We start from the raw sequence: 20,173 nt of genomic DNA on the forward strand, positions 1-20,173 counted from the left end.
CATTTACATCCAGGGTGCGGCCACGGCTGGCAAGGTTGGCATTTGTTGCCCATCCCTAGTTGCCCGGGTGCGACTGAATGGGCTGCTGGACCATTTAACCGGTCACTCAAAGCAAGAGGGTAGATTTTAATAGCACTCCCGTGAAGTACCATGGCATGTTTTACATCCAGCATTAAAGGTGCTATGGAAATGCAGGATGTTGTTCTCATTTTTAATCCTATTCCCTTCAAATTGGGCCCCAAAAATCCAACCAGCCAGGGGCCTCGTCGGCTGCTCCGCTTGTGGCTTTTACAAAAGTCACTTCCAGTTAGGAACTTGAATTTTGCTGAAAAGAGAAGCAGGTTATCAAAACTTTTCTCCGTTCACTCATCAAATTTCCAACTGATCGCAACTCCAAGAAAAAAGGATGCTGACTGGTTGGAAATCAGTCCTGGTTGAGGTGTTACATGAGGAAAGCAATGGGAAACTCTCGCTCCCCCCCCCCCCCCCCCCCAAAGCTCCCTTCTCTCCTGTAGTATACATTGTTGGGATTATTTGAAATTTGGCATTCTTGTGTTAGATCCAGTACCATTGTTTACCCAACAATGAATTTAATAATAATAACAATAATCGCTTATTGTCACAAGTCGGCTTCAAATGAAGTTACTGTGAAAAGCCCCTAGTCACCACATTCCGGCGCCTGTTCGGGGAGGCTGGTACGGGAATTGAACCCGCGCTGCTGGCATTGTTCTGCATTGTTCTTTATTACAAGCCAGCTGTTTAGCCCACTGTGCTAAACCAGCCCCTGGTTTTCGAAGCTGCCTAGTGTTTGTTCTGATGAGTGCAATATGAAAAGCTTCAGCAACACACATAAAAACACATATAGAAAATGGGAGCAGGAGGAGGCCATTCGGCCCTTCGAGCCTGCTCCGTCATTCATTATGATCACGGCTGATCATCAAAATCAATACACCTTCCCCTCATATCCCTTGATCCTTTTAGTCCCAAGGGCTATACTTAATTCCTTCATGAAATGACACAACGTCTTGGCCTCAACTACTTTCTGTGGTAGCGAATTCCACAGATTCACCACTCTCGAGATGAAGACATTTCTCCTCACCTCAGTCCTACAAGGTTTGCCCCTTCTCCTCAAACTATGACCCCTAGTTCTGGACTCCCCAACCATTGGGAATATTCTTTCTGAATCTACCCTGACTAATCCCGTTAGAATTTTTAAAGTTTCCATGAGAGGGTGGAGGCAGGGTGTCCCAGTGGTTAGCACTGCTGCCTCACAACTCCAGGGACCCGGGTTCAATTCCAACTTTGAGTGACTGCCTGTGTGGAGTTTGCACGTTCTCCCAGTGTGTGGGTGGGTTGCTTATGGGTGCTCCGGTAGTCTAGAGCTGTGCAGGTTAGGGGACTGGCAATGCTGCATTGCCCCTTCATGTCCAGAAGTTAGGTGTGGTTACGGTGTTACAGGGATAGGGTGGTGGAGTGAGCCTAGGTAGGGCGCTCTTTCAGAGGGTCGTGCAGACTCAATGAGCCTAAAGGCCTCCTGCTGCACTGTCGAGATTCTAGCCCCTCTCACTCTTTTAAACTTCAATGAATATTATCCTAACCGACTTAGTCTCTCCTCATATGGCAGTCCTGCCATCCCAGGAATCAGTCTGGTAATCCTTCGCTGCACTCCCTCCATCGCAAGAACATCCTTCCTCAGGTAACCACACCAAAACTGCACACAATACTCCAGGTATGGCCTCACCGATGTCCTGTACGATCACAGTAAAACACCCCTATTCCGATACTCAAATCCTCTCGCTGGGAAGGCCAAAATGCCATTTGCCGTCTTTACTGCCTGTTGTACCTGCGAGCTTACTTTCAGAGACTGATACATGAGGACACCAAGGTCTCGCTGAGTAGCCATCTCTCTCAATTTACACCCATTCAAATGATAATCTGCCTTCAAATTTCTGCTACCGAAGCGGATAACCTCACATTTATCCACATTGTCCATGCAAAAGCCCACTCACTCAGCCTGCCTAAATCCCACTGAAGCATCTCTGCATCTTCCTCACAGCTCACCCTCCCACCCAACTTTGTATCATCTGCAAATTTGGTTTAGCACAGGGCTAAATCGCTGGCTTTGAAAACAGACCAAGGCAGGCCAGCAGCACGGTTCAATTCCCGTACGAGCCTCCCCGAACAGGCGCCGGAATGTGGCGACTAGGGGCTTTTCACAGTAACTTCATTTGAAGCCTACCCTCGTCTGAATCATTAATATATAATGTGAACATTTGGGCCGGGATTCTTCCCTAAACGGCGGGGTGGTCCATACCAGCGCCGAGGAGTGGCGTGAACCACATCGGCGTCGGGCCGCCCGGAAGGTGCGGAATCCTCCACACCTTCAGGGGCTAGGCCGGCGATGGCTGGGTTGGCACCGCGCCATTCGACGCCAAAGGGCCTTCGTTGGCCAGCGCGAGTTGGCGCATGCGCGGAAGAGCCAGCGTGTGCTGGCGTGATCCCAGTGCATGCGCCGGCCATGGCGGACGTTGACAGCGGCCGGCGCGGAGGGGAAGAGTATCCCCCACAGCACAAGCCTGCCCGCGGATCGGTGGGCCCCGATCGCGGGCCAGGCGACCGGGGGGGCACCCCCCGGGGCCAGATCCCCCCCCGCGCCCCCCCGAAAACTCCGCAGGCCGCCCGCAGAGCCAGGTCCCGCCGGTAAGGACCTTGTTTGATTTACGCCAGCGGGTCTGGTCGAAGAACGGGCGGCCACGCGGCCCATTGCAGAGCGGAGGATCGCCGGGATGTCCACTGCCAACGGTCCCCGACCAGCGCAACACGATTCCCGCCCCCGCCAAAAAACCGGCGCCGGAGAATCCGGCAGCCGGCGTCAGGGCGGCGGGGCGGGATTCACGCTTCCCCCCGGCGATTCTCCGAACCGGCAGGGGCGGGGGGTTCGGAGAATCCAGCCCTTGGTGTCCCTGCAGTACCCCACAAGTCACTGCCTGCCAATTGGAAAAAAGACCCATTTATTCCAACTTTTTGTTTCCTGTCTGCTAACCAGATTTCTACCCATCTCAATCCCATGCGCTTTAACTTTACATAGTAATCTGCGGTGTGAGGCCTTGTCGAAAGCTTTCTGAAAGTCTAAATAAAGCACACCTACCAGTTCTCCCTGGTCAGCTCTACTAGTTACATCCTCAAAGAATTCCAGTAAATTCGTCGAGCATGATTTTCCTTTCGTAAGTCCATGCTGACCTGTCTGATTACACCACTGCGTTCCAAATGCTGTGCTGTGAAATCCTTGATAATGGACTCCAGCAACTTCCCTACTACCGACTTTAGACTCCCTGGTCTATAGTTCCCTGTTTTCTCCCTACCTCCCTTTCTGAATAATGGGGTTATATTAGCTACCCTCCAATCTGTAGGAACCATTCCAGAGTCCAAAAGACTTTGGAAGATTTTGGAAAACATGTCTCTCTTTTCAGCCATGCTTATGAAAGTAGCAAATTTTTTTACATTCTTGAGCTAAAAGGTGGTTGTTTGACGGACTGGCACAATAATTTGTTTCTCACTGTGGTGATTATGCGGACAGATCATTCGGAAGGTGAACAAGCAGTATGCAGCGCTGGATGTGGACGAACCCCTCTCTCAGCTACACAAGTGTGCCTTTCACTTCAAGGACACTGACAGGATGTACCTGTGTCTGTCCAACGAGAACATCATACAGTTCCAGGTATCCTTGCCAACCATCTGGGGCTCTCCGTTCCTGGGGCTAGACGAATTGGACTATTTGATGCACGATCAATGACCACTAAAGCGAGGTTGTAGTACACTGAAGGCTTTAATAAGCTAGAAGTATTCCCCAGCAGCTCAGGTACAGAATGAGGGCTGCTCGGACGGCACGGGCTCTTATACCCCGCCTATTGGGGCGGAGCTACCATACCCTACAGCCAATGGTAAAACCCCTAGGTTTAACCAATGGCACTTCAGCCTCTCAGGTACCGTAATACCTGATAATACCACACTATTTGAACGCTGTGAGCAGAGGATTGGGCTGCCAACTGGACTTGGATAAATCACATGACTTCCTTCGTCTGCCCCACCACACTCCTCCTCCTACTGGTCGCCTAACATAGCCATCGTCGCAGTGCCTTGACTCCCCACACCAACCAGAAAGCAGCCAGACTCTTTGTTATTCGATTGGATGAATCTTTGACTCTCAGACAGTCTTTAGCTATTTTTAATATTAATAATCAAAAGAAAGTTTTTTTGAAGTGTTATTTTTTTCTAGTCTCTCTGATTTTTCTCCTGGGGTGCTCCCAGAGGAAATTAACCATGGTTAGCACTGCTGCCTCACAGCACTGGGGTCCCAGGTTTGATTCCGGCCTCGGGTGACCGTCTGTGTGGAATTTTCACCTTCCCCCCCGTGTCTGCGTGGGCTTCCTCCGGGTACCACCCAATCACATTTAACAGTAGGGGTGGGATTCTCCGTCCAGTGACCCCAGAATCGGGAAACACAATCAGGTGGAGAATCTCGCGTCAGCCAAAAATCAAGGCTGCGCTGGGCGTCCAGCAGAATGCCAAGCTCTGGTGCCCCGACAGCGACGTGAATGCATTCCACTCCGCAAGCCGGCATGCAATTTGTACAGTCGTTTGCAGATCATTAACAGGCTCGAACCGGCATTTCTGGGCCTGCACGATTCTCCACCTCCGTCAGGAGGAATTATCGATGTCGAGGTTGACTTGCGGTATTTTAAAATCGGGAAACAGGCGATGTGTCTGCTGAGGGACAATAGGGGGTATGAAACGTGCTCAACATCGTTATATAGTTGTTATGCTCCCCGGGGAGCGACTGCCAGGGCCAGCAGCCAGGAGGTGGGCTGTGGGGTGGACCGGCACTGTCCACCGTTGCTGCAGCCTGCAAGGCAGCCATTCACTGTGAAATTAGCGCCACTCGTCGTATGGGTGCCTCCCCAGGCTACCCCCCCTAGGTACTCTCTGGCCCCAGCCCACCCCTCAATGGAATGGGCGTGCTCCAGCACAACCAGTGCCATCATCTTGGCTGGGATGAGGGTGCGTGGGGAGTGGACTGCCTATATGCAGCTCCTGTTCGTCAGGCTCTCCAGTGTCGATTCCGCAAATCACACGCCAACGTTCATTGGAATTGCGCCACTTCTCGCCCATTAGGATGTCCCAAGTCGGTCAGTGACCGGCGCCGCCATCGGGAACGTTCAGTCCCGGCGTCAGCACTTAATCTCTCAATTGGAGAATCCAGCCCTCGATGTTTTGTTCAAGAACTCAAGTTTGACCTGATGTTTTGTTGTGACCTTTCAAAGGCGACCCCTTGCCCCAAGGAAGCCAACCGGGAAGTGCTGAATGATGGTGCGTGCTGGACAATCATTGGCACTGAGGCTGTGGAATACACATTCAGTGAGAGCTTGGCACAACTTCACATTCCTGTCACTCCTATTCCCATCATCAGCAGCCTTGAGGTAAGATCTTTACAGTCAAGTCAGAGAATGCGACAGCACTTTGCGCTTTCAATGGCATTTAGATATTCAAACCGAGAGACTGAGTTCAAGGGCCAAGGGCAACTTGCAAGACATCAGCAAGATTGAAGAGAGCGATTCTGAATGCAGAGCCCAGGGGGACCAAAGGAAAGGAGGGAGTTCATGTAATTTTTATTTGTTCTTGGGATGTGGGCATTACTGACAAGGCCCAACATTTATTGCCCACCCCTAACAGCCCTTGAGCAGGTAGTTGTGGGCCAACGTTTTTAACAGCTGAGAGGCTTGCTGAGCTAGAATTCACAGAGCGGTTAAGCGTCAGCCACTTGCTGTGGGTCCTGGAGTCACATGTAGGCCAGACCGGGTCAGGACGTGGTGAGTTCCACGTGTCCGTGAGCACTGATCAATATTCGTGCACTACCCCAGACAGAGAGAGCAGATTGGGCACATTTCTCAGAGGCCGAGAGAATGTTGCCTTTCATAAGGAAACATAAATTGGGTGACCGTAGGACATCCCAAAGCACTTTACAGTCAATGCAGTGGTGTGGTTTCTGTGAATGCACGGCCAATTTTCACAGGTTAAACGCCCACAAGCAGCAATGAGGTAAATGACAAGATAATCTGCTTTTTATTGATGTGGGGTAAAGGATAAGTGTTGGCCCGAACACTGGGGAAAAATCCCTCTGACTGACGTAGTGCCCATGTCACCTTTCATGTTCACCAGGGAGGTCTGCCAGTCCTCGGTTTGGCATTTCACTAAAAGGTGGCTTCTATTAGATTTCTTAATGAAAATAAGTCCTGGGGGTTTGTCTCGACCCTGGTGTCATTTTAGTGAATTTGACTTTAGCATCCTTACTGAAGACCCAGCTGAGGAGGAGAGAGAGAAACAAAAGAGTGAAAATATGAACAATTAATGCTTGATTAATTTGAGATAGTGCTTGAAAGGCCATGCACTACTTACCGCATGATCATTACGTTTGTGCCTGACCCCTCATAACCTTTGCAGGCCATGCTCCTATTAGTGTAACCGGCCAAGGTTTGTTCTCTCTTTTTCCAAGCTGAATGGAGGCGGTGATGTCGCAATGTTAGAAGTACAAGGGGAAAGCTTCAGCCCAAACTTGAAAGTGTGGTTTGGTGATGTGGAGGCAGAAACAATGTACAGGTAAGATCGATATTAGAAACTGGACTTTGGGCAGAATTCTCCGGTCCCCCAGCCCAGGGTTTCTCAGTGGAGCGCCGTTCGCTTCTGGCGGGATTCTCTACTCCCGTCACTTGTCAATGGGATTTCCCATTGAATCCACCCTACGATGCCGACGGGAAGAGAGGGTCCCAACGACTGGAGGATCCATAGCATCCCGACAGTGCAGAAGGAGAACATCCGGCCCATCGAATCTGCGCGACCCTCTGAAAGAGAACTCAACCCAAGCCCACTCCCCGCCTTATCCCAATAACCCCTTAATCTAACCTACACATCTTTGGACATTAAGGGGCAATTTTAGCATGGCCAATCCGCCTCACCGAGGCCTTTATCTGCAGGCATCCTGAGTTCATTGTACTCACCCCTGTTGGGTTTTAGAACCCAAAGTCTCTTTGATGTTCATGGAATTATACAGCACAACAGGAGGTCATTTGGTCCATCACAGCTGTGCTGGCTCTTTAAAACTAGCCACTTGGTCCCACTTTTGCCTCCTCTTTCCACCGGGACAGCCCTGCAATTTCTCTTCCTTTTCATGTATTCATAATTTCCTTTTGAAATCTATTCAGCAGGGGCAGCAAAGTGGCGCAGTGGTTAGCACTGCTGCCTCACGGCGCCGAGGACCCGGGTTTCATCCCGGCCCCGGGTCACTGTCCGTGTGGAGTATGCACGTTCTCCCCGTGTCTGTGCGGGTCTCACCCCCACGACCCAAAGATGTGCAGGGTAGGTGGATTGGCCACGCTAAATTGCCCCTTAATTGGTAAAAAAAATAATTGGGTACTCTAAATTTATTTTTTAAAAATGAAATGTATTCAGCAATCTGTTTCCGCCACCCTTTCCGACACTGCTCTCCAGATCATAATAACTCACTGTGTAAAAACATTGTTTTTCAAAATAGACTGATAAATAAGGCTTTACATTTGCATATTTAACTATCAAAAGGATGAAGTGTTTTGTGGTTCCCCAGATATGGGACCAGATTCTGCTGCTGTCAGTTAACAGTAGCAATCACAGTAAAGTGTGGTGTGAACATGCTTAAGACTTTAGGAAGTTATCAGTGAGGTACAGCGAATGGGTTGTGTTGTTAATGAGGAAAGTTAACAAACTTAGGATTGAACTGATTGCTTTATTTCTCCATTTATGCCAATTATAGGGAATTCACACGACATAAAAATAATAATGCGCGTCTCAGCAATGGCGGCAATAACAACTATCACCATAGAATAAAATAGAATCCATACAGTGCAGAAGGAGGCCATTCAGCCCATCGAGTTTTCATCGACCCTCTGAACGAGCACCCTACCTAGGCCAATTTCTCTGCCCTATCCCTGTTACTCCACCTAACCTGCACATCCTCAGACACTAAGGTGCAATTTATCACGGCCAATCCACCAAACCTGCACATCTTTGGACTGTGGGAGGAAACCGGAGCACCCGGAGGAAACCCACGGCGACTCGGGGAGAACGTGCAAACTCCAAACAGACAGTCACCCAAGGCCGGAATTGAACTGGGGTCCCTGGCTCTGTGAGGCAGCAGTGCTAACCACCGCGCCACCAATTGTACAAGCCCCACCTGGTTCACTAATTCCCTTTAGGGAAGGAGATCCACCGTCCTTACCTGGTCTGGTCCACATGGGACTCCAGACCCGCAGTTGACTCTTACCTGTCGTCTGAAATGGCCTTGCGCGACACTCCGATTCCATGGAAATTAGGGATGGGCAACAAATATCGGGCTTGCCAGCGACACCTATGAAAGGATAAAGAAACAAGGCTTCCCCTTAAATGCAAATTATTCCTTGAATTCCATGTTCTAACCATTCCCTGATTAAAGAGCTTCCTCCTGAATTCCCCATTGGATTTACTGGCTATTTTATATTTAAGGGCTGTTGTTTTAAAATCTCTCACAAGTGGAAGCATCTTGGGGTGAAATTGGTTTGGAACAGACTCGTCGCCAATGGGCAGCCGCATTGTCACCTCGCCCAATCCTCTTTCTGCTTAAGTTCACGTAACGACAGTTCAAACTTGTTTTATTTGGGAGATGTGTTTCCTGGGCTCGCTGTGGCCTATACTTGATTTGAAATGAAGAACCTTGGAAATATTTTCCAAGCAAGTGGAAAATTAAACCTGGTGCGCTGAAAGACCGGCTAACTCGCAAAGAGACTGCGGCTGGCGTTGCTTGATATCACTCCCTCTATCCTGACTCCATCATCATTTTAATTATATTAGGTCACCCCCTCAGTATGTATGTATCATACAAATCTACACATTCACATGTGTGCTTACAAATGCACACAAAAACACCCATATTGAAGGAGGGGATGTAGAATTTTGTAAAATATTTGTTGATGAGGTTTGGGTATCACGGATAAGGGTCAGCATTTGGTGCCCATCCCGAATTGCCACTGTGGGCAGTCTCCCTCGTTGTTGTGGGTCTGCTACACATGCCGCTCAAATCAGGTAAGGACGGAGGATTCCCTTCCCTGAAGGATATTAGCGTACCATGTGGGTTTTTAGGATAATGGGTGATAGCTGCCATGGTCACCGTGACTGAGATGTTCGATTCCACTTTTTTTTTTAAAGTTAATTCAATTGAAATTCTACAAGTTGCTGTGTTGGGTTTCGAACCCAGCTCACTGGAGCATTAGCCTCGGATTCTGGTTTATTAGCCCAGTGACGTTCCCATTATGTCGTTGTCTCCCCTAAATGAGAGTGATCTGTAAAGTTCTCAAGTGAAAACTGGGAGATAATTAAACAGCTGAACTACAAAAAGGCTGAGGCGATGGGGAGAAGTGTAACAGACAAAATTAACTAGATACTGTGACGATGTGGGTGTCGGAGGCAGTTAGGGAGGGGCTACAGCAGGTCAGAAATGGACATGATGAAAACTGGATTCTGATATATCAAATGTCTTCTCTTGACAGAAATCCCAAATCAGTGATCTGTGTGGTTCCTGATATCTGTGCATACAGCAGTGAGTGGCGTTGGCTAAGGCAGCCCACCACAGTCCCCCTGTCTCTGATGCGGAGCGATGGAATCATCTTCTCCAGCACCTTCACCTTCACCTACACCCCGGAGCAAGGCTGCTTCCCCTGCCAGAGAGTGGTCCGAGAAATCCCAGAGGAGTCTGACAACTTTCTGAACACTATCCATCAGGAATTCACTCGAACCAACTTCCACCTCTTCATGCAGAGCTAACAGCCAAGGGAAGAGCGTCCTCAGCTGCTTGTACACTAAGCCTCGTTAACGCATCATCCCTGTGCACGCACATCTACATTGGCTCCAGGTTTGCCAAATATTAGATTTTAAAATTCTCGCCTCCGATTTTAAATCCTTCCATAGCCACGCCTCCTCCTGTAATCTTCAGCTGAACAACCCTGAAATCTCTGAGCTCCTCCAACTGCAAACTCTACCTTTTCTCTCCTCCTTCTCCTCCTCGCCCTTCCTCAGAAGGAGCAGTGCTCCAAAAGCTAGTGATTGGAAACAAATATGTTGGTCTTTAACCTGGTGTTTTCAGACTTCTTACTGTGCCCACCCCAGTCCAACGTCGGCATCTCGACATCATCACTCTGCCTCTTTGACCAAGGTTCTGGTCATTATGTCGGATAATTGCTTCTTTGCTGTTAATAACAGTAAATCTTTGTTGGGATGTTGGAAACCCTGTAACAGAAACACACCTCAACAAGCCAAAAGATTCACTTGGTCCAATCATTTTCAGCAGATACACAATTGGCCCCACAGTCTGTGCTCACATCCCGGGAAATTCCTGTCTCCGAGAACTGACCATTTCTCTTTTCAGCTCCCATGCTGCGATGCTGGGACAGAACTACGTCATTGCCACCGGTGGTTTCACCGCTGGAACACTCAGCCCTGGCCTGGATTGAAGATTCCAAAGTCCTCAATGTCATTCAAGCTGACTTAACATCACTTTGGCTGCACAGTGTGCCCCCCGCAGCCCTGCGATCTCGTTCCCCAAGAATGACAATTAGCAACGTCAAAGGAACGCCCACCATGCACCATCCTGACTTATCACAGGATCATAGGAGGCTGTTCAGCCGACCTTGCCTGTGCTGGCCCTTTGATACAGTTACCCAATTAGCCCCGCTCCCCCTGCTCTTTCCTCTCTCCTTGCAAATTTCCCCTTTTCAAGCATTTTTTCAGTTCCCTTTTGAACGTTACGAATCAATCTGCTTCTATCACCTATTCAGGCAATGCATTCTAGATCAGTGGTTCAAAAGTAAATCCTGCTCATATACCCTCTGGCTCCTTTGCCAATTAATTTCAATCTGTGCCCTCTGGTCGCTGCCCTTCCTGTCACTAGAAAATGCTTCTCCCCATCTACCCGATCAAGATCCCATTTAATTTTGAACCTCTATTGAATAAATCTTTAACCTTCTCTGTGCTAAGGAGAGCAATCCCAGTTTCTCTGCACTCCCCATATACATGCGGTCCCTCATCCTTGATACCGTTATAGTTCTCTGGCATCATTCCCATTTCTATTTCACTTTTCTATGTATTGCTGCCCCTACCATCTTTTCCTTAGCTGCTTGGGGTTTGTGAGGATGCAATCATCGCACCTGGGGGATGGTCCTCTCTAAACTGGACATATCAGCTCATCCGGTATTGTGGCAGGGGCAATATCCTGGAATTCCGAACCGAACTGCCCTGTGGGGGAGAGCATCTTCACCGCAATAGCGACAGCATGGAGCAGGCCCGGCATCACCTTCTGAACGATATCCCAGGCTGGATGGCCCAGGATAACCATGGTGGGGCATGGACACACTGTGTGCACAAGCTTGTCACCATGAGGGGCCTCCAGTGGCTGATATTTTTAACGGGGCTGCTGGCTGTCCTTATAGAGGAGTTGGATCAAGACAACCACCCGCAAACCTTCAAGCAGGATCTGGAGCCAGTTGTTGTTTCAGTGTCCGAACCAATTGGCAGAATAAAGAAGAGAGGAGCAGAGAAATAACAGCAAAACATCACAGCCTGACAGGGGGCGAGGGGGTTTCCCATGCAGGACTGAGCCTCTAGAGTAGTGTTCCGGTAATCCAGACAGATCATGGGATAAGTCAAAGGTCCTCAATTTATGACCATAATGTGCTGAAGTTGCAGGGTCTTAGAGCCAGAGATACGACAGGAACCCATCAGTGTGCCTAATACATTGGGCATTAAGTAGACCTGAGCACCCAGTAGTGTAGGTCCCTGGTGTCCAATGCATAGCTAAACAATGAACTCTCTAGGTCATGTTCTCCGTTCATCGTAAGATTCATTGGAATTAACTCTGTGTTTGTGAAGTAGTCACTAACCAATTTCTGATGGAAGGTTAGGAGATGAGGTAAAGCTGGCTCATTGAACTTTCAAGATTCATGAATGGAATGAAAATCAATGCGAGACAAGGGGTGGAATCTTCACTGGCGGTGCTTGGGCCTGGAGGTGGGAAAGGCATTTACTTAGGTGGGGGTGTTAATGTACCTGAATCTCGCTAACCTTCCATCTCCATGGTTGACCTTCCCACCCCCACCAATTGAGGGAGAGGCCACTTAAGGGCCTCATCCTGACTCCACTGGTACTAATCCAGCAAGAGGGCCTGTTGCCATGTGACATATAGGACAGGTAAACATGTGCGGGCAGCTTGTGACCATGAGGGTCTCTCGATCAAAGGCACTCAGTGCCTAATCAATGGACTAGACATTGGGTAGAAGGGTGCCCGCTGATAGCTAATCTCCTGATCTTGCTTCCAGATCCCTGTACCCCTTTCTTCCCATAACTACCACCCCACAATCTCCCCCCCCCCCACTTCCCCCCACCAACTGGCATTACTTACCTGTAGCCTTTGTCCTCCACAATCCTGGGACTCCAGGGAATGTCCTTCCAGCAACAACCACATCCTCAGTGTTGCTATTGAGCAAAAAAATCTGCAGACGTCTGATTGGCTGGCAGCCCTCGCGAGGTCGGACCTCCACCCCTGGGGTCTTGATTCCAGGGGAACGCCTTGCCACTGCCTGATTGGTGCGTTGTTCAGCAGAACTTTCCAAAAAGAGACCGTGTGGTAAAGATGCTTCAACAAGATTCCTTCTGTATAGTGGGCAGCTGCTGTGATGTCCAATTTACACAATCAACCAGAGCGAATGATTCTCCCCCCCCCCCCCCGCCCCCACTCACCCACCCACCCCCAGAATTGTGACTTTTCAAGCGAAGACAGCATGAAGCACTTACTATTAATGTACACTGGAAATAAACCTTCCAAAAGAAGTTTTGGAATTGTGAAATTACTTTTGTGGAATTTGTGCAGACGATGTAGGAATTAATGGGATGGGATCGCACTGTGCAATTTAGAGTGTGCTCACAAACATACTTACAAAGGTTTCCTATATCTGCCAGTTTTAAGAAAGGCACCATCACATCTTAAAATAATAGGGAAAGGAATTTCACACAACATCATTAGTGCATTAATACTGCTGTTTCAGGTTGATGATATCTGGTTTCTTGTGGGTGTAGCCTCTCTTCACCGAGATTGTCTCCTTTAAGGATGGATATAATCAGCTATCAGCGTACTTCAGATCATCAAAATGCACCAAGTTCTCTCTGGTTGGGTTGGGTTTCAATGCACACAAGGTCACAGGGGTCCAGGGATCAGGTCGAGAAGTTAAACACATAAAAGGGAGATTTTTACCCCTGCCCACCCTGAAATAATCGCACGGGTGGGCAGTTGACGTTGGCCGCTGGTGTCCTGTGGGCCATGGTCTCAGCCCGCTCTTCTAAGCAGGCAAGGAGGGACTCCCGTCCTAACCTCCTTTAACTATGTTAATCGGCTTCCAAGAATGTCCTGAGGACCTGACTGACACCTTGGCCGGGATTCTCCGAAATCGCCGTCGTCAAAACCGGCGCAAGCGACGCCAGCGTCAACAGGCCTCCAGGCCCAGTCGTTCTCCCCCTTCCTCGGGGGGCTAGTATGGAGCTGGAATGTTGTGCGCTGCACTGGCGCCGAAAGCCGGGTCGACACGGCCGGTGCGGGCCTCGCATGCACGCCACGGCTGTCTCCGTGCATGCGCGTGGGTTGCCGTCTCCGCGCCGGCCCCCGGGCAACATGGCAGAGCCCTACAGGGGCCCAGCGTGGAGGAACATAGGCTCCCCCCCCCCCCCCCCCGGAGTGAGCCCGTCTGCTGATCGGTCGATCCCGATCGCGGGCTTGGACACCGTGGAGGCCCCCCCCCCCCGGAGTCGGATCCCCCCCCCCCCCCCCCCCACCAGGACAGCCCCCGCAGGTCCGAGCCCCCAGAACTCCGAGGTCCTGCCGGGTGGGACCATATGTAACCCAACGCCAGCGGGGCTTGGACAAACTCGGCGGGCACTCGGTCTGTCGAGCGCGGAGAATCGCCGCGGGGGGCCGTTGGTGCGGCCGCAACCGGACGGGCGCTATTGGCGCCGATCCTCCGGTTGGCAGAGAATCGGTGGCCCGGTGTCGGATTCACTTGACTGTGGCCTGAACTCCATTTTCCCGCCTGTTCCCCCAGAGGCTTTGACTCCCTTGTCAGTCCAAAAGCTGTCTAACTCAGCCTTGAATATATTCACTGACCCAGCCTCCACTGCGCTCTGTGAAAGAGAATTCCAAAGACTCATCAACTTCAAAGAGAGGACATTTCTCCCCTCCTCTGTCTTAAATGGAGGGGAGACTTCCCTATTTTTAAATATGCCCTTGGTTCTAGATTCCTTAATAAAGGGAAAGCTCCCTCAGCATCCACCCTGTCAAGCCCCCTTAGGATTTTATATGTTTCAATAAGAAACCCCACTGACTACAGGCCTGTGGGGGGATATGCCTGTGCACAGTTCTGCAAATAGTTAGGAACGCGACCTCCAACCAGCTGGTGGCGACAGAGATCTATCACCTGACTCGAGACACCCTGCAGTTGGTAATAAGTCGTACAAGAGGATAGTCACACTTAGAGTAGCTCCAGGAGAATTCACTGAATTCATTTAGTAGCCATCGTCTGTATTATAGTTCCTTCGTTATCTTTTCCACGTGTTGATTAATAAATCATCTTTCTAGTTAAACAACTATATGTTCTGTGTACATCATTACAACGATTACATCACAGAACACAACACGGCCCAACATGTCTGTTTCTTCTGGGGTCAGGATGAGCAGAAATGGTGTTCTGGGCTCCACATGGAAAGTTTAGGCTTTCCCCCTGCCCGAACACTGCCTGTTCCCCAAACATTGCCTGTTCGCCTGGACACTGCCTGTCCCCCTGCCTGTTCCCCTGGACACTGTCTGTGTCTCACTCTGTCCAGGTCTGGACAGCCATGGGCTAAAATGGGGGTACAGTAACAGGCTGAGACCTACTACCTGCCTTACTTCACCTTTAGCCATGCCACAACCGTGGTACACTAAGCTGCGGATTATTCCCAGAATGGGGATTCGATGCTTCCTATCTCTTTGAATGTTCAGTAAGAGTAAACAAAGAAAATATCCATAAGATGCAGACCTATCCCGTCATATAAAGCTGAAGAAAAATGAGCCTATCAGAGCCGTGGAACTGTAGGTTTAAACAATAATACCTTGCATTTATCTGGTAGAAAACCAACCCCCCCCCCCCCCCTCCAAGCTGCTTCACAGAAACAATTACCAAACAAAAACCGTTTAGCCGTATAAGGAAATATCAGGACATTTGACCCCCCAAAATGATCAAAGTTGTGGGCTCAAAGGAGTGTTTAAAAGGAGGAGAAAGAGGCTGAGAGATTTAGGGAGGGAATTGTAGAGCTTCGGCCCCAGGCAGCTGAAGACCGGGTCGCCACAGGGTGAAGAAATCGAAGTCAAGGACACACAAGAAGCCGGAACCTGAGCCGTGTTGAATCCGCGATAAGCAGAACGCACAGACGATGGTAGAAATGAAAGAACAAGGTTTATTCCAATACAGTTACAATATTCCTCTACTCCCCTAAGTGTCTCCTTCCCCAATCCGCAGCTAGGCCGGATTATAATACAGCTCTCCTTGTAAAGGGGAAATCCTGCTCCCTTAAAGGGGAAGTTCGTATTCCGGGGGGGGGGGGGGGGTCATGGGAAATCGCATGGTCCTGACCCCGGGACCTCCATTGGGGTTATAACAAGTAGTTTGGAAGTATTGAAGGGATCTGAACACATGGCATCACATTTCAAATCAAGAGTTCAGCATTTGGAGGCAGTGTAGTAGGACACGCGGTGCGCACCGTCCGGTTCCCTGTGACCTCCTGGGAGTACGAACTTCCCCGGTAAATGGTGCGGGGCTTTCTCCTTTAACAAGGGGAGCCGCTCAGTATATAAACCCCGCCCTGACTGCCGGTCGGGGCAGGAGGCATTCCGGGGATTGGAGAGATTGCTGTATTGTGAATAAACCTGTGTTTGTTTTGCATCCAACCGTGCGTCCCCGTGTGGTCACTCTGTCGTTTTCTACATGCGGGTGTGAATTGTTTCACTCCGTTCCCGAAAGTGACCTTTCCATCACTATTTCAACAACAGTCCCAGCCTTTTGAGTATACAATGCAGACTAGTTGGCTGTAAACTGCGGGTTATAGAGTCCCTTGCTGCTTTCGGGTGAAATGTGCTGCGTGTTATTTTGTTTGGTTATGGAATGTTCTAGTTAAACAGTCCGTGTGCCTTATGCACCACAGGAAAGCTCAGGGTTTTTCCCACTGGCATCCCAGCCTGAATTCCTTCAGGCTGTTTTGTGGCCATAGCAATTACAGTGCCACAGTCCTGTGATTAAATGTGCTGGGGTCAGTAGTAGGATCTCCGGAGCCTCTGGTGTTCACATGCATCAGGCATGAGAACCCCATATTGTTGAACCTTCGGGAAGGTTGCATTGACCAGGAGGGGATGGATTCACCAGAATGAGACTGGGGCTTGGAGGGTTAGGTTATGAGAACAGGTTGCATCAACGTGCACTGTGTTCCCTGAAGCATTGAGGGTGGAGGGATAAGCTGTTGAAAGGATGATAAAAGGATTTACTAGGGTAGAAATGATGGAACCCATCTCCTCTAGTGGGAGAATCAAGAAGAAGGGGGCATCATCTTAAAATTAGAGCTGGATCATTCAGGATTGAAATCAAGAGAAGCACTTCTTCACCAAAGGCAAACGTTACCGCCCTACCCCAAGGCGAGTTTGGTGATGGGATCATTTAATAGGAAAGGAGGTAATGGAGGCACCCCCCTGCCTTCCCACTTCTGCCTGGATAAAGTCCGGGGTGTTAAGGCCGCAGCACCTTCCCATCCCGCCACCAATTGAGGCCCTTACGTAGGCCATAATTACCCTGCTATATTCCTGTGAGACTTGTGATACCCACTCTGGGTACGCCGCTTGACAGGTTCCACAGGAGATGCATTTGGAACATTATGGGTATTGCCAAACTGCCCAACACTGTGATACTTCAAAGAGCAGATATGGCTGGAATTGAAGCATTCATCATCCGTGTGTACGTGGGTTTCCTCCAGGTGCTCCGGTTTCCTCCCACAGTCCAAAGGAGTGCAGGTTAGGTGGATTGACCTTGATAAATTGTCCCTTAGTGTTGAGGGATGTGCAGGTTACAGTACGGGAATAGGGGGGAAGTGGGTCTGGGTAGAGTGCTCATTTGAGGGACCGGTGCAGACTCAATGGGCCAAATGGCCTCCTTCTGCACTGTCGGGATTCTAGAACAGAGAACATAGAAAAATACAGCACAGAACAGGCCCTCCGGCCCACGATGTTGTGCCGAACTTTTGTCCTAGATTAAGAACAAATTAATCTACACCCCATCATTCTACCGTAATCCATGTACCTATCCAGTAGCCGCTTGAAGGTTCCTAATGTTTCCGACTCAACTACGCTCTGGGTAAAGAACCTACCTCTGATATCCCCCCTATATCTTCCACCATTCACCTTAAATTTATGTCCCCTTGTAATGGTTTGTTCCACCTGGGGAAAAAGTCTCTGACTGTCTATCTATTCCCCTGATCATCTTATAAACCTCTATCAAGTCTCCCCTCATCCTTCTCCGTTCTAAGGAGAAAAGGCCTAGCACCCTCAACCTTTCCTCGTAAGCCCTACTCTCCATTCCAGGCAACATCCTGGTAAATCTCCTTTGCACCTTTTCCAAAGCTTCCACATCCTTCCTCATGACCAGAACTGCACACAGTACTCCAAATGTGGCCTTACCAAGGTATTGTACAGGTGCATCATCACCTCACGGCTCTTAAATTCAATTCCTCTGCTAATGAACGCTAGCACACCATAAGCCTTAAATTCTATTTTATGATTCTATGAGCCCAGAGAGATGGAGTAAATGTGCAATAGGTGGGATAGACGATAAAATTCCTGAGGTGGTCGGTCAGATACTCACAACACAAACTTGGACACAACCCAGAAGGTAGGCTGAGCTCAAGGTTCAAGGACTCCTCGATGGTGAACCTCAGGAAATGTGACATGCCTACCACAGACTGGGAGAGAGTTCGCAGGAAAGAACTACCTGGGGAGCATTCAGTGCCGTTTCCTGTGCGTGGCAAAGGAATCAGGCAGCTAAGGACAAAAGACAGTCCCAGCAAAATCAGACAATTCACTCTTGCCCACACTGTGGAAAGCAGTACAGTCTGCAATTGGGCTCCACAGCCACAACAGATGATTTGATGCATGTGTTATGATCCTTGGCCAGATCCTGGACCAATGATGTTTTGTTTTAAGTAGATAAAGTTTGAGTGTCAAGGCACTAAATAAGTGAATAAAGCCACAAGATCCCATGGGTTTAGATCAAATATAAATGAAATTTACTATACAAGTTCAGAAAGATAAAACAACCGACAATATCTATTATATAATCTAACATTCAGACTACGAATGAGGTACGTGTGAGTTAACAGGTGAGCTGCGTTCAGACTCAACACACCACACAATAGGTGCAAATAAAACAGATTCCATGGACTTTTCAACAACTCACCCAGAAGCTTGTCGCGTTGTGAGGCAATCAATCTCACTGAAACTTTATCTTTCTCACAAGGTTTCCAATCTCCGTACCTGAAGATCTCACCTTGGAATTCCCTTCAAAAGTCGCGCCCACCCAGATGTGTTCGACAATGACCCACCTCACAAAGTTCCAATTTCGCCTTTCGAGATTTTTGTTCCGCTGGATCTCCGAGTACACTCGAGGATCACTTTCCACGCACAACCTCGGGTCTTTGGCCAGGCCCTGGAGAACACCTTTGCCGCAACAGCCTGCAAGGCAGACTCACCAACCTCTGGCTGCCTTCTGAGATCTTCAGGGTTCCTTCCATGCTCACTTCACTCAAAGGGAGAGGTTTAACTAAATGGGAGCAAACTCCCACAGCAAGCGCGTTTGGCCACGTATTTCCGGGTGCTCGCAGTGCCGGGAAATCCAACGCTATAAAACAGCAACCTCGTTCGATGGGGGGCCTCAGCCGGGAATGCGCGGCCGAGGCCGCACATAGCCCCGTATTGATCGCTGGCGAACTCCTCAGTGTAGTGAGAAATGGCATCCTGATCTCTGGAGCCCCCAAAGCGATCCCCAGCTCCCTCCCCCACGAGCCCCAACACACATTGGGAGGGTCTCCCACACCCCACCTCCCCGAACTCCCCCAACACCCGCGCAGGGCACCCCTGGGCCGATCGCCACCGCACATTAAATGCCAGCTTGGCACCTTGGCAGTGGGTACGACCGGCCAGGTGCGCCTTGCCTGGGTGTTTTGGGAGTGTGGGATGGGGGGTGGTGGTTGGTGGGGGACCCTCGCATAATGCGTTGGGGCTTTGGGGGGTCGGAGGTCGCTTCGGGGGTTTCAGAGACCAGGATCCTATTTAAAAATGGAGTCCTGATCTCTCGCTACACTGAGGAGTTCAGGCGAGCGGAGCTCCTCCGTGTTCAATACGGGGCAATGCGAGGCTCAGCCGTGTTCTTCATTGAAGCCCGTTGTCAAACGTGAATCATGTTTTATAGCCTTGTGTTTCTCGATGCTGTGAGAGCCAGGAACCAGGCAGCTAAATACGCTCGCTATTGGACTTTTGTCATGTGAGAGTACCTGTAAGAAATGGGTGTTTTTATAGAATATCTGTAGTGGGTGTACCTTTAAGAAATGGGTATTTATTACTGCAGTGATATCAGAGAGTGGGTGGAGCTGGGCTGTCTGTCAGCTTTTTACTTTCGCTTTAGGCTTTTTGCCGCAGGGTGGGTTTGGTTTTGTTTTAGTTTTGGAGAAGCTGAAATCACAGCAGGATGTGTGTGAATCTCTGCAAGCTTATGAGTGTCCATTTGCTGATTTCAACGTGGTAACTGTTCTCAGTAGTGAAGTTAAGCCTGATGTCTTTCTGTTAAAAGGTGTTTTTAAGGCTTATGGGTGTTAAAAGGAAAGTAAGAATTACTTAATGTTGTATTCTTTGGGGGTGGTATTTGAATTGATGGTTGCTAAGATGTTCACTATATTTTAAAAATGTTAACTTGAGTTCATAGAATAAACATTGTTTTGCTTTAAA

General features: G+C 49.4%; 1 protein-coding gene across 1 annotated transcript in view; it reads left to right on the forward strand.

Annotated features, from left to right (window-relative positions):
• rbpjl (recombination signal binding protein for immunoglobulin kappa J region-like) overlaps window positions 1-12,823 on the forward strand; it is an 80,575-nt gene extending 67,752 nt beyond the window's left edge. Inside the window, exons 9-12 of the mRNA XM_072515276.1 lie at window positions 3,578-3,718; window positions 5,322-5,477; window positions 6,551-6,654; window positions 9,609-12,823. Of these exons, the coding sequence (XP_072371377.1) occupies window positions 3,578-3,718; window positions 5,322-5,477; window positions 6,551-6,654; window positions 9,609-9,882 (675 nt within the window). The 3' untranslated portion in view covers window positions 9,883-12,823. The remainder of the gene's footprint in view (window positions 1-3,577; window positions 3,719-5,321; window positions 5,478-6,550; window positions 6,655-9,608) is intronic.
• The last annotated feature ends 7,350 nt before the right edge of the window (window positions 12,824-20,173 follow it).

This window comes from Scyliorhinus torazame, chromosome 8 (genome assembly GCF_047496885.1).
Source record: "Scyliorhinus torazame isolate Kashiwa2021f chromosome 8, sScyTor2.1, whole genome shotgun sequence".
Taxonomy (NCBI): Eukaryota; Metazoa; Chordata; class Chondrichthyes; order Carcharhiniformes; family Scyliorhinidae; genus Scyliorhinus; species Scyliorhinus torazame.